We start from the raw sequence: 13,478 nt of genomic DNA, 5'->3' as shown, positions 1-13,478 counted from the left end.
TAAAAACGAATCAAATGACAAATTTTAGACAAAAATGACATATAGTTATGAATACAGTTTGTTGTTTTTACTTTGAAATATTTTTTAATTTATTAAATAACACGTAAAGCATAGACGCACAAAGGGATACAAAAATATGTTTGTATTTATTTAAGTATTTTGCATATTTAAGTATTTCTCCACCTAAGAAAATTGTTCAGCACTATTGCGTATGTTTAAGAGGACATTTTAGCACAGGCTTCCACCATAAGTGCTCTATGTCTGTTTGAATTACAGGAAAGTGCGTTCTTTTGGCTTCTCTATAACGCTTATCCAATCGAAGACAGCTAATCCCGATTAACTGCGCTTTTAATCAGTTCCAAATTTGTAGGTGACAGACGGCAGCTAAGGGAGTTATAAACTTCCATAAACAGCTGTTTGCCAATATTATTTTCAGTTTGGTAAAATAAAATAAGATAGAAAGCAAATATTTAGCTATTTCATTGCAAGCGTATGTTTTTGTTACATTTAATTGAAAAACAGCTGTCAGTATTGCTTATTTTCATTCACAATGTTGCCAACGAAAACTCCACCAAATCTCTAAAATTTTGAGGATTAAATGGGAGTTAGAAGATTAAACGGAGTTAACAGAGATAACTCCGGAATTAATGACTAAAGCAGTTATTCTAGATTAACGCCGCCGTCTGTGAGGGGTATAATATAAACTCTTATATATATTATAACTCTTTTGATGAAACAGGAAAAATATTCGCGGAATTCATGGGTGTCATATTGACCCATTTACTCAAAGGATCGTAGATTATGGTATATATGTATAAAAGGAGAAATCGAAAAAAGGATAGGTCAATAAAGTACCAACATGAGTGCTCTATATTACATCGTCTTTATGTATATACTTCTTATAAACAATTAACAATTTACTTTTAAGTTCAGGAGTGAATGTTACTATTATTCTTCCAACACTGTATATACAGTTTATTTATTCGGTGATTTCCCAATTATTATTATTGCTATTGTGAATATTACAAAATAGCGAATTTCTTTTGTATTTACATTCACAATGATGTCAGATATTTAGGGTCCAATCGAGAAATGTAATATCCCCGACAGATGATGGAGTTAATGCGGATTAACTGCTTTAATTGGAGAGTTTTCTCAGTTAACTCTGATTTAATCCTCACAATTTTAGAGAGTTAGTGGGATTAGTGAGATTTTCGTTGGCAACATTGAAGAATAATTGTCCAATCGAAAACGGAAATTTTAAACATACTGAACCAAATTGAATAATGTGCAGATAAAATATCACAATGAACGTAATTCTTAAAATCGTCATTTATAAAATGATTCAATATAATAATTCATATTTATAATTAAAATTATATGTGAAAACATATCTTTATATACGACTTGTTTGTACTATTGTTGTTTGATTCCGCCATTGCGGACTTCTTTTTCAAGTTAATAAATTTTTCACTTAGAATTTTAACTAATAATTAAGAACTAGCCTTGACTTCAACTTTTCGTTTTGGTTTTAAATAAATGTTTTGAATAACTATTTACAATTCCAATATTAGAGGCGAATGTAATGCAAAAGCTATGAGAACCTGCTACCTATTGAATAGTCTAATAAATAGTACTTACGTTGAATTCTTGCAGATATCTTAAAATATTTCAAACGTTCTTAATTGCAGTTGCGAATGTATCCACTGCGGCTGGACCTAGTCTTACATATACAATAAAGTTTAGAAAAATGCTTTATTTCAATGGAAAAAAATGTACAATAGTATATAAATGCATATGCAGGTAATATATCTTTCAACTTCTTTTTCAAATCTATATTGGAGGAGGAACTTTAAATATAGCAACAAAACCAACAATAACCACTGTTAGAAGTACAGTTTTGGCTGCATTTTTTACTCTTTCCCCGACCTCTGCTCTGCGTGTGAACATTTGGAGCTCTGCTTCAAATTCCTCTCTCAATTCCGACAGATATTCATCAAATGTTTCTTGGTTAAAAGATATTAAGTCTTGTAATTCCATATACTATATGTTAAAAAAAGAAAGACATACGTACTTACAAATATTAAAACATGAAATCAAAATATAAAACAACTTATCAGAGGAGAACCCACCAAGTCAAGCGCCTCATTGAAAGCTCTATTGTAAGTGCTGTTAACGTCATCAACTGAATCAAACATGCTGAGGTTTTCAAGAGGTTCCATTAGTACATTTTTCGCTTGTCTCTTCGTAGAAATGCATTTTTGTACGAACTCATTCTGAAAAAAGGTGTATATGTTCACTCGATAAACATTTAGTTGTACAGTTGTGGGTGCATAAATTTGAAATACATACCAAACTCTTGTCATTTTTTGATTTATAATAATCGAAAATCTCTTCAATATCTTCATCAAGTTTTTGACGTCTTTCAACCATATAATTTACCGATTTGCCATTATTTGTTAAGTCATCAAACTGTAGCAAGTTGTTAAAAATTTAAGTAAATTTAAGTTAAACAAATTAAATAAATCAAGTATCAGTACCTCTTCAAGAACTTTCCCCTTGAACTCTTCGTGTTTAGATAATAGATTATCATTTGTTAATACTTTTTTACAAACCTCCTTCATTAGGTTTTCATAATTCATTTTCAACTGTGAGAATTGTAGTTGTAAATATTGCTATAAAATAATACAAAAAGTATGATATAATGATTTATTATAAACAATATCGTGTTAAAGATCAATAAAGGTAAGGGATTACAGACGGATTACTTTATTTATATATTATTATACTACTGCGAGTATAGTAGCCCCTCGACAATCGTATACCACAATATACTTTATGTATGGCTATATCTATTCTTTAAATACTTTTTTGAATTTGGAATTAAATACTTTACTTCGTTTTACTGGAATTTATTATAAAATTTATTCCGACTCATTCTGTTGTTAATGGTATAAATAAATATATAATACCTTACCTGCTTATTTACGATGCACTCTTTAATAGAATTAAACTTTTTGTCAGTTTTTTCAATTAGCTGATTTTCACAATCCTTAAAAAAATCTTCTGCACCAACATGCGGTACTTTGCGAAACTGAAAGTGAACAATATTTATTATTAACAAGTAAGGAAGGGCTAAGTTCGGGTGTAACCGAACATTTTATACTCTCGCAATTTATTTATTTAACTTTATTTATATTATATAATACACAATTTGACCCACATATTCGTCATATATATTGTATAAAGCCCATTGAAAGTTGGAAACCCTAATATTAGGTTAGAAGCACCGAGGTCCTCGTGTTCGATATATGGGGCCTTAAAAACCTATGGTCCGATTTCGCCGATTTTTAGAATGGGGCTGCCACACTATAAACATAGTATTTGTGCAAAGCTCTGCACCGATATCTTCACTAGTGCTTATTTTATATATTGTAATGTAAACGATTCAGAATCACTTCAAAGTTCTGGTATATAGGAAGTAGGCGTGGTTGTGAACCGATTTGGCCTATTTTCACAACATATTATTGAGATGTAAGGAAACTATTAAAAACCAAGTTTCATTGAAATCGGTCGAGTAGTTCCTGAGATATGGTTTTTGACCCATAAGTGGGCGACGCCACGCCCATTTTGTAAAAAAAATCTGAGTGCAGCTTCCATCTGTCATTTCTTATGTGAAATTTAGTGTTTCTGCCGTTTTTCGTTAGTGAGTTAACCCACTTTTAGTAATTTTCAACCTAACCTTTGTATGGGAGGTGGGCGTGGATATTATCCGATTTCTTTCATTTTTGGACTGTACTAAGAAGTGGCTAAACAAAACGACTGCAGAAAGTTTGGTTTATATAGCTTTATTAGTTTCCGATATATGTACAAAAAACCAATTTGAGGGCGGGACCACGCCCAGCTCCCCAAAAAAATTGCATCCAAATGTGCCCCTCCCTAATGGGATCCTATGTTCCAAATTTCATTTTCATAACTTTATTTCTGGCTTAGTTATGACACTGTATAGGTTTTCGGTTTCCGCCATTTTGTGGGCGTGGCAGTGGACCGATTTTGCCCATTTTCGAAAGCAACCTCCTCAGGGTGCCAAGAAACATGTGTTCCAAGTTTCATAAGATATCTTAATTTTTACTCAAGTTATCGCTTGCACGGACAGACGGACAGACGGACGGACGAACAGACGGACGGACAGACATCCGGATTTCAAATCCACTCGTCATCCTGATCATTTATGTATACATATATAACCCCATATCTAACTCTTATATTTCTTGGTGACACAAACAACCGTTATGTGAACAAAACTATTATACTCTGTGCAACAGGTTGCGAGAGTATAAAAATTATTTAATATATTTTATTTATTCTACCATTTCCAAAGCTTGCTTCTTTGCGCCTGCATGTGCCTTAGTCAAGGCTTCAATGGATTGTTCCGAATTGTTCATGAGTTTATCGTATAATTTCTTTGCTTCCGCACACTCCATATTAATGTAAGATTTGATAGAAGCCTGCAGATAAGAAATAGGAAATATATGTAAAAAAGAAGGCTTTTTGTATTTTTTCAAACCAAACCATGCAATTTTCATAAACATTTTAACAGACTGGACCCGCTGAAAGACTAATTCTATAGCATATATAAACATTCATTTGGAACGATAAATAAGTGGTTCAAAACAGAATTTTGTCGATACTATTTTGTCCAAATATCTTTGGGAAATGTACACAAACAAAACAAGTGGTTGAGTACGAAGTTCGTCACAATAATATTCATCATCATTATAATACTCGCGCTTGATCTACCTACCAACTTCATTTCATTTTGGTGATTGTATTTGGTGTAAAGTTTATCGAGATCCTCTACCAGTTCTTTACGAATCCGTGTATGTATTTTCTCTGTACTATTTGTTCGTTTCGAATCAAACTGTAAAATACATTGAAAAAGAAATTTGAAGTGTTAATTATCTTATCTAAATTAGAATGTACCTTTTGAAGAATTTTTGATTTGACATTTTCCATGATCTTCTTGAACTCATCTAGAGGAGTATATGCCTCCCCAATAAAGAAATCATCCATAGCCTTCTCAAAACTTCTAATACAACTATTCTTATCGTTCAAATAATTTAGTTCAGCAAGAGCCTAAAAGTATTAAAATAATAATAACTTAGGAAACGAATTAACAAATCGCAAATGAATTTTACCAATTTAGCTTCGTTGATCTTGGCGAATTGTGTAAAATGCGACGAGGCATAGTTCTTTATTTTATTGTAATATTTCTGGATAAACTTTGCTCTACCCATTATGGGCTTATTTTCAAAATCCGAAATCGATTGAGACATATATTCCTCATGCTTTTTCTTCAGTTCGGCTTCATCAATATATGGTTGATCTGGAGCAGTTAATTGCTTCATTTTTATGTTATATAATTCTTCAGCGTTTGTGGCGTGAATTTGATTGTTGGCCTCTGCAGTAGCCTTAATATGCATATATAAACACAATTAGATTTATTTATTGTAAATAAATATGCACGTTTATATATACCTTAAAAATTGTCGTAGGCTCTGGGAAGTCTTTGCTGTTGAATGATTCAAAATATAACTGTATGTACTCTAGAAGATGAGCGACTTTAAGTTTCTCTCCGTTTATTTCTTTGATAATTAAATTTTCCGGTGCCAAAATTAAGGGAATCAGGTCGAGTAAATGTTTCTTAAAATCGTCTTGCAGGTCTTTTAAACAACCCTGAAAATCGGGCTTTTGAACAGTTAAACCAGGATGTGGCATTAAATAGCAGTTAATTTCGTCGAAACTAGTTTTCAAATTCTCACAAAGTTGTTCATTCTCCTCGTGCCTCTTTTCTTTGGAATTTAAAATTGTTTCAAGTAAAAGTTTACCACCGATAGCACCGTATGGGGTCTCAAATTCATTGGGCCAATCGCGTATTAAAAATTGTAACTTTTGAAAAGGTTTCTTTCCCGTATCTTCCATTGCTATTCGTGCGTACTCGGTGAATAGCTGTAAATGTTGTAGATCGTCTTTTTGTATATTCGATTGAATGTTGAATATCTGAACTGAAGATATCATTGTGCTTAATGCAAAAACATTGGCACAATCCTTCATAGTACTCTCGCAATCGAAAGTGCCCTGTGTGTCCATTAAAATTATGGCTACTTTTTCTCCAGTAGGATAGTCGTATAGGAAGATGTCAGACCACAATAAAATCCCAGTTGTGTCGCGTTTCGAACCGCCTCGCCACGAAAATCCTTTCAGAGGTTCCTCATCGCCACCGAGCCAATCATTATCACTCACATTACCATCAACGTACTGTGGTGAGGTTCGAAAGCAATAAAAGGTTTATATCAATTATTGTTCTATACATTTTTGTAGATGAATTATTAAAATCTTCACTGAATTTAATGTAATCTACAATAATGAAAAAGTTCTAAAAACTGGTTAAGAGTACCTGCTTATTCCAGGATTTTTCCGTGTTTCAGGTTCAATTTTCTTGATAAATGTCTTAACTAAAATTTAAAAAAAATGTCCCATGCGACCATGCGACGTGGAATGTGTGCGATTGTCACGTTCGACATGACGGAAATGCGCATATATAGTTTAGAATTTATATTCTTAGCAATATGCAGGTACAATTAAATGAAATTGCGTACAGTCTAAGAATGATATACAGTGGAACTTCGATAACTCGAACTTCTATAACTTGAAGATCTCCATAACTCGAACACTTTAATTGGCAATAGCGTTTAGAAGCCAAATTTCATACAAATTTCCTTCCCTAACTCGAAGTTCTCCATAACTCGAACTCTTGAAGTGGCTAAGAAGGCAATTTTCATACAAATTTTCTTCCACAAATCGAACTTTTTGATCAGGGCATAATACAAAATTTAAAATTTTACTATCGAGGCAGGATTTGAAAAGAGTCACTCTATATCGCATGGAGGAGAATAAAACATTTGATATATCACTAATGGATTTCATAAATTATGTAACAAAAGTAAGGGATACAGACGTCAAGAGCCAAACAAAAGCAAAGAGCAACAAACAAAATTACGGAATACATGTTTTAACGTATTTAAAAAAAAAACGTAAAGCGAAGTAAATAATTAAAACTGTGCATAACCCTATATTTTACAGCTTCTTGAAAAATTTTTGTTTTATTGAAAATTTTTGTAACTGAAAGTCTCTCTAACTCGATTTTTTTTGTGGATTGTGGTGATTCGAGTTATGCCTAATGGCTAAGACAGACATATGGTTTCTGTACTACGATGTGTACTACATTAAAAGCTCAAGAAACCATATATCATCATAGTGACACACAGCTGATACAAATAAATTCAGTAAAATATAATTATGAATATCAGGCAGGAAAATTGATCAAGACTTTTAGTTATAACTTCAAGCAATCTTAAAATATTATTGTCCATTATAATTATTACATACACATTACATATTTTTCAGATATCTTTTTAAAATTTTGTTTTTTGATTTCAATTAATTTTGAATTTAATTTATTTTCTGTATGTCAAAATGTCAGAAAACATATGATTGTGGCAGAAGAGCTTAAAGCTTTCGGTGTATTCATTGCAATCCATTGTAGTACATTTCACAACACCACAAAATTTCAACGGTTTCTAGAACTTTATTGTAGTACGGAACACCATTTGCTTTTAAACAAAATTCGGAAAACCGGTGATACACATATGGTTTCTGAAGCATACTACAATAGGTACTACATGTCTGTCTCAGGTATTAGATAAGTTCCACTGTATATGTAGAAGTCTCTATCCAAGTCAAATGATAGATACTTCCGCTATTACTCTGGGTTCAGTCTCATTTTATTATTCTTTGCGAAAGCAATTAAGCACTAATTTACTCAATTAAAGAGTTAAAAAATATAGAACGTATATTGCATTACACATTGAGAGAAAAAAACAAAATTAATTCTTTACTAAACTGTATTTTAGATGAATGATCACACTTACACGGGCATACATGTATCGTAAAAAGAAATCAAGAAGAAAGCTTTTCCCTTTTCGAAAAGCTCCTGCTACCGAAATTACACACACATCTCGATCTTTCACTTTTTCATCCATTAACAAAGGAATTAATTCAGCTTCATTTAATTCCAGAATGCAACGTGAACCAGACGTATCATCTTCATTGCCAATGCTTATAATTTGGATTGGTTTTCCTTGCATTTTGAACGCTGAAAATACATAAATAACAGCAATATTCATATCATATTGTATATACATATATCTTTCGCACATATAAAAAGGGGAAAACCCCGGCGCGCACACAGCACGCAGTTGGCTATATGCAACAGTATTCCTGATTACTCAGCAGAATACTTTAATACATAAGAAATCAATATCTTCTTTGTTTTTGATAAGAATAATTGGAAATTCAATGTTCCGGCATTTCATCACATAATGCAATGCCAAATCATAATCAGTAATTAGCTTTAACATATTGAATTTTGAGTATGCAAATATACATATGTATGTACATACATAAGTGATTTTACAAATAAAGTCTAGAGCTAATAACGCATTTAAGTTAATTTACATTTTAATTCTTAAAGAGAAAAGTACTAAAGAAAAATAAATTAATAATGTTGCGTCCGAATTCATGTTCAGTTATCAATAAAAGTTTATGTAATATACAATATAATAAAATATCTACGAAACAAAAAAGTGAACATAATGAACCCAAATGTACCCAATTTTACATCATAGAGGCTGCTTATCTCTACACCTTATCTAAATCACTTTGTTCATTGTAATTTTTAACGTTGAATATTTGAATAAAAAGTGCCTGTTCCTCTGCTCTCTCTCCTATGTGTTTAATAAATCTGTTTGTATTGTGCAGTAATTTCACAACAGTTATCAAGTGTGTATATGTACATATGAATGTACATATGCCATTTGCGGCTTAATTAAACACTGAATTATAGCACTGAATTTAGCTTAAAAAATACCAATTATATACTTACATATATATGTATGTATAAGTGTATGAGTGTACTAAAGGAATTTACAATGTCAGTTCAAAATAACACTTCACTTAATTTTATGTTGATATCTTTTCAATGACCTGATGAATTAACTGCTCAAATTGAACGTTGAAAACAAACTGAGAAGATTGCATTCGCACCACAATTTATACCTTTTGTGCAGTCGTTGGAAATTAAAATGTAAATATGCACCTTATCTAATTTGGGGATTTCCCCAATTCCCGTCTTCATTTACAGTGTTGGGAAAAGTAATGGAAACACTTGAATTGCACCCGATGTATTTAGTACAGAACAAAAGTAATATTTGTTTTTTTTTAACATAAACATACATTTGTATATGATTATATTTCATTACAAGAGACAAACGTTTTTTCCCAATGTTTTGCTAAGAAAATGTAATAATTTTCATTTTGTGCGTTTGGTTGTTACTCAAATACTTTGGTACTTATTATTTACCACACTTCTGCGATCACTTCTGAATTTGCAAGCCGAATTTATAAACATATTTCCTCAAAATGTTATACTCCCACATTCACTCAAAAGATCGCAGGTTATGGTATATATAAAATGAGAAATCGACTAAAAAGGAAAGGACATTAAAGTAACAACGCTAGTGCTCTACATTATATTGGATATATTATATTATATAAAATTATATATATATATAATTTTTATAAGCAATTAACAATTTACTTTTAAGTGCAAGTGTGAATGTTATATCTATTATTTTTCCAACACTGTAAATGCAGTTTATTTATTCGGTGATTTCCCAATTATTATTATTGCTATAGTGAATATTACAAAATAGCGAATTTCTTTTGTATTTACATTCACAATGGTACCAGATATTAAGGATTCGGTCGAGAAATATAATATATTTCTACCAACAGACCTAAATACGAATATTATTTTCATATTGTAATACGTAAGTGCCGTAAAAATAAATCTCAATAAATAAGCATGCACCACACAAAAAATAATTAATAATACAGAATGCTTCCGGTACTGACCACTCCGCATAATCCATACCGCAAAGTGGACTATATACATACATATCAATTTTCTATGACCATACATCTGTATCGATCAGTTTTAAGCTCAGTGGTTTTGAGTTTATCATACTATTCTCATTCGCCAGTTAGTTTTAAAAATTCTACCATGTTAACAAGTTATTTAAAATAATATTTCAAGGAAATATGAAAGATTACTGATTGACAGAAATTTTGCTTAAACACTAACTTGTCTCGAAAATATGCCCCTAACTATGATTCCGAAGAAGGTAAATTTCCTTCTTCTGGTTGCTACCGATGTAAAAATTTGCAAATTACACTAACAAGAGGAGCGTTTGAAGATTGTTCACTTTTATATATTTTATACGAACAAATCCCTTTTATTTTATTTATTATGTCTAGTTACGTTATATAAATATTATTTATCCCATTTAAGTATCTCCATTGGTAAGGGTGTTGTTCTTTTGTGTTTTCAGCCTCTCAATTTCCATGTGTGCTTTTTGCAATTGTTCTTCTAACTCTGCACACTTTTGCTCAATTTCGTAATTTTTAGATACCAACAATACCCAATTCGCCTCTAATGACTTTAACTTTTCTCCGGCTTGTGTTTGTGCCTGCTTACGATGCCAGTTAATGTCTTGTATTTGCTTCTTTGATTCCTGCAATTGTGCCAACGTTTTAGCCTGTAAGGCGGCTATAACTTCTAAATACGCTTTCCACGACTCTATCCCATAAACAAGCATTAATTCCAAGTTCATTGCACGCACCCATTGATGTTCTAATTGTGCCATTGAATTTTCTATAGATTCTTGCCAAGCGCTTACTTCCGATAGTTTGCCCGACGGTGGTGGTGGCAATTCGTACCGTTTCATGCTTAGAGTTTCCATTGGTTGACGATTTTGTATACGCTCAAATTCATTGGCCATTAATTCGGTTTCAAAAGCATTTGCACTTAAAGGTGATAAATGATCAAGATAGTTTTTTGTGGGCCTATAACGCCGGCATTCTTCCTCCACCATAGCAAGTGCCTGAAATTAAATTAGTCTTAATATTGTCGTTTACAATTTAGCATATTGATCTATACCGATTCTCGAACTCCTGCATCATCATAGCCTTGATCAATGTATGGTAAAGCATCTACAGTTACTTCGCCCGCCATATTATAAAGAATCAAAATTCTTTGCAGTAATGTGGAATCAAAAGAAATAAAAACAACCAAAATAGTGTATTCTTCTTCTTATTAAATTCGATTCACAAATAAAACGTTCTTCTTCTATGCGTACAAATCTTCTTCTTTCGACACACTGTTTACGCGATTTGCTTGGAGAAATATTTAAATATGGGCAATATTTTTTTTACAATTTACGTCTTCTTTAATCAATTAAATAATTATATTTTTTTTTAATATCAAAAACATATTTATTTTGTCCGTGTATATATTTTGTCTTTAAAGTAGTTTTTTACGATTGCGAATGGTCTAAATGTGTAAAAATGAACTTGGTAGCACTAACCAAAGCGGTGATAGAATTTTGAGTGAGGTATCCGCAACTCTCTTGAGCGAATTCAACAGGATAACTTTGTTGTTGCTTTCAAATTTAAAATTTTAGACAAACGGTCGCCCCAAAGATGCTGATCAGAGAAGTGACTAATCGAATATGGCTATTGTGAATTATTTTATTAAGAATAAGCATTTCAGGATAAAATCCCTGACAAATTGAAAAGCCTTTCTAAAATAGATTCTTCATTCCAAGTTTTGCATTGAAAATTAACTGAAATTTCGAGCTGTATTTTGTGGTGCATCAGTATTATTATATTATTTACAAATGTACTTTATCCGTTAGGTTTCAAATATAAAGTTTTTAATCAATCGACATTACCAATCTTCTTAATTATGTCGCGGGAGAAATTAATAAAGGAAATATTTTCCGCCGCAGCCAGCGCATCAACTAGAGACACCGTATTGCCATTGAATAGCTTACAAAAATTTGCTGCAACTAAAAAACGATGCCTTTCGTCACAAACGACAGTAAAATCTTCAGATGCAAGCATGTCACAAGAAATTGCACCTAAGATATGTGACTCGAAAACGCCAGACATAAGCCAAACATTTTGGAATCGTTTTTATAAATTAGAATGTCAGCTCAACGTTGATTTGCAAAATATTGAAACACCTTCTAATATAACACATGTTTACAATCCTTTGGATTATGCCACAAATTTACACTGTGCATACTTGGAAAAATTCTTAGACGGGCCAAAGAAAGTTATTTTCGTGGGCATGAATCCTGGCCCGAATGGAATGGGCCAAACTGGGGTATAGCAATTAAATTCAGTTGTAGAGAACTCATTTAAACTGTTTCTTTATGTTATATGTAGGTACCTTTTGGAAACGTCTTAACTGTACGTAATGAAATGGGTTTGTCTGGCTCGGTTCGTCAACCGCCTTCGGTACATGTAAAGCGCCCCATTTATGGTTTGGAGTGTACTATAGAAGAACCAAGTGGCGTGAGAATATGGGGTTTATTAAAAAAACTGGCGGGTGGATCTTTGACGACTTTTGGCAAAAATTGCTTTGTGCATAATTTTTGTCCGTTAATTTTTTACGATAAGGCCGGAAGAAATATCACACCCAGTGAATTGAAGGTAAAATAATATATCTAATCACAATTTTGTAAATACTAAAAATAATTCTAACATAGGGTGATTATAAAGCAATTATTGGAAAGTTATGTTTAGACGCACTTGATAAGGAGTTGGATTTATTGCAGCCGGAGATATTAGTGCCGGTAGGAGAGTATATAAATGGAATAATTAAACGTTCTCGACATGTAAATTCTCTTAAGATTTATAAACTCCATCATCCTAGTCCTCGTTCATTGAATAATCAGAATTGGCCTGAAAAGGCCGAACAACTGCTACACAAATTTGATCTTGTTAAGTATATTAGCAATGAAGTTTAGTACATACATATGTACATATAAGTATAATCTTTATTTCTGGTATAATCTATAAGCAATGTGAATTTCTTAAGTTAATTTTTATCCAGTGAAAATGTATTATTTTGGTAAAGAAAGTTATAAAATCTATTTTTTTGTTTCAGAAAATTTATGTATGAATTTATTCCATTTTTTGATGGAAGTCAAATGTATTATTTTATAAAAAATGTATATAATCGAATAGATTTCTGATTTCTTTTTATGAAAGTGAAATGTATTGTATTATAAATGAATATTTAATTAGTCTCATGTACCTCCTATTTCTCCTATATATACATAAATAAAAATGCTTGGCATACATTTTAATACTTTTCGAAGTTTTAATTTTAAGTTAATTGCCCCTTAAAGGGGAAAAGATCCGTTCCCATTACAGTTGTGTCTACGTTACTGGAATCGAGCCTAATTTTTTCAATGTGTTGCAGTTTCGGGTAGTCGCAGAATGCTGGG

The 13,478-nt window shown here is 31.9% G+C and overlaps 3 protein-coding genes across 3 annotated transcripts; 1 reads left to right on the top strand and 2 right to left on the bottom strand.

Moving 5' to 3' along the window:
• Positions 1-1,736: 1,736 nt before the first annotated feature.
• Positions 1,737-9,164, bottom strand: LOC105209150 (atlastin). Its single transcript, XM_011179395.2, has 12 exons — positions 9,005-9,164; positions 7,992-8,215; positions 5,539-6,318; positions 5,199-5,471; positions 4,984-5,136; positions 4,805-4,921; positions 4,371-4,508; positions 2,978-3,094; positions 2,541-2,675; positions 2,353-2,472; positions 2,133-2,276; positions 1,737-2,043 (listed from the first exon to the last, which is right to left on the bottom strand). The coding sequence occupies exons 2-12, from the start codon at positions 8,205-8,207 to the stop codon at positions 1,834-1,836; spliced, it is 2,403 nt and encodes an 800-aa protein (XP_011177697.1). The 5' UTR covers positions 8,208-8,215; positions 9,005-9,164; the 3' UTR covers positions 1,737-1,833.
• Positions 9,165-10,392: 1,228 nt separating this feature from the next.
• Positions 10,393-11,304, bottom strand: LOC105209151 (pre-mRNA-splicing factor SPF27). Its single transcript, XM_011179396.3, has 2 exons — positions 11,120-11,304; positions 10,393-11,063 (listed from the first exon to the last, which is right to left on the bottom strand). Exons 1-2 carry the CDS (start codon positions 11,192-11,194, stop codon positions 10,467-10,469), a joined length of 672 nt encoding a protein of 223 aa, XP_011177698.1. The 5' UTR covers positions 11,195-11,304; the 3' UTR covers positions 10,393-10,466.
• A 268-nt stretch (positions 11,305-11,572) lies between these two features.
• Positions 11,573-13,335, top strand: Smug1_1 (single-strand selective monofunctional uracil-DNA glycosylase). The gene is made up of 3 exons (XM_011179398.3): positions 11,573-12,349; positions 12,412-12,678; positions 12,735-13,335. The coding sequence occupies exons 1-3, from the start codon at positions 11,927-11,929 to the stop codon at positions 12,993-12,995; spliced, it is 951 nt and encodes a 316-aa protein (XP_011177700.1). The 5' UTR covers positions 11,573-11,926; the 3' UTR covers positions 12,996-13,335.
• Positions 13,336-13,478: the final 143 nt, after the last annotated feature.

The sequence above is a fragment of the Zeugodacus cucurbitae genome, chromosome 2, assembly GCF_028554725.1.
Source record: "Zeugodacus cucurbitae isolate PBARC_wt_2022May chromosome 2, idZeuCucr1.2, whole genome shotgun sequence".
NCBI classification, from domain to species: Eukaryota; Metazoa; Arthropoda; class Insecta; order Diptera; family Tephritidae; genus Zeugodacus; species Zeugodacus cucurbitae.
The sequence above is the reverse complement of the archived record's forward strand: the minus strand, read 5'-3'. Positions and strand labels throughout refer to the sequence as shown.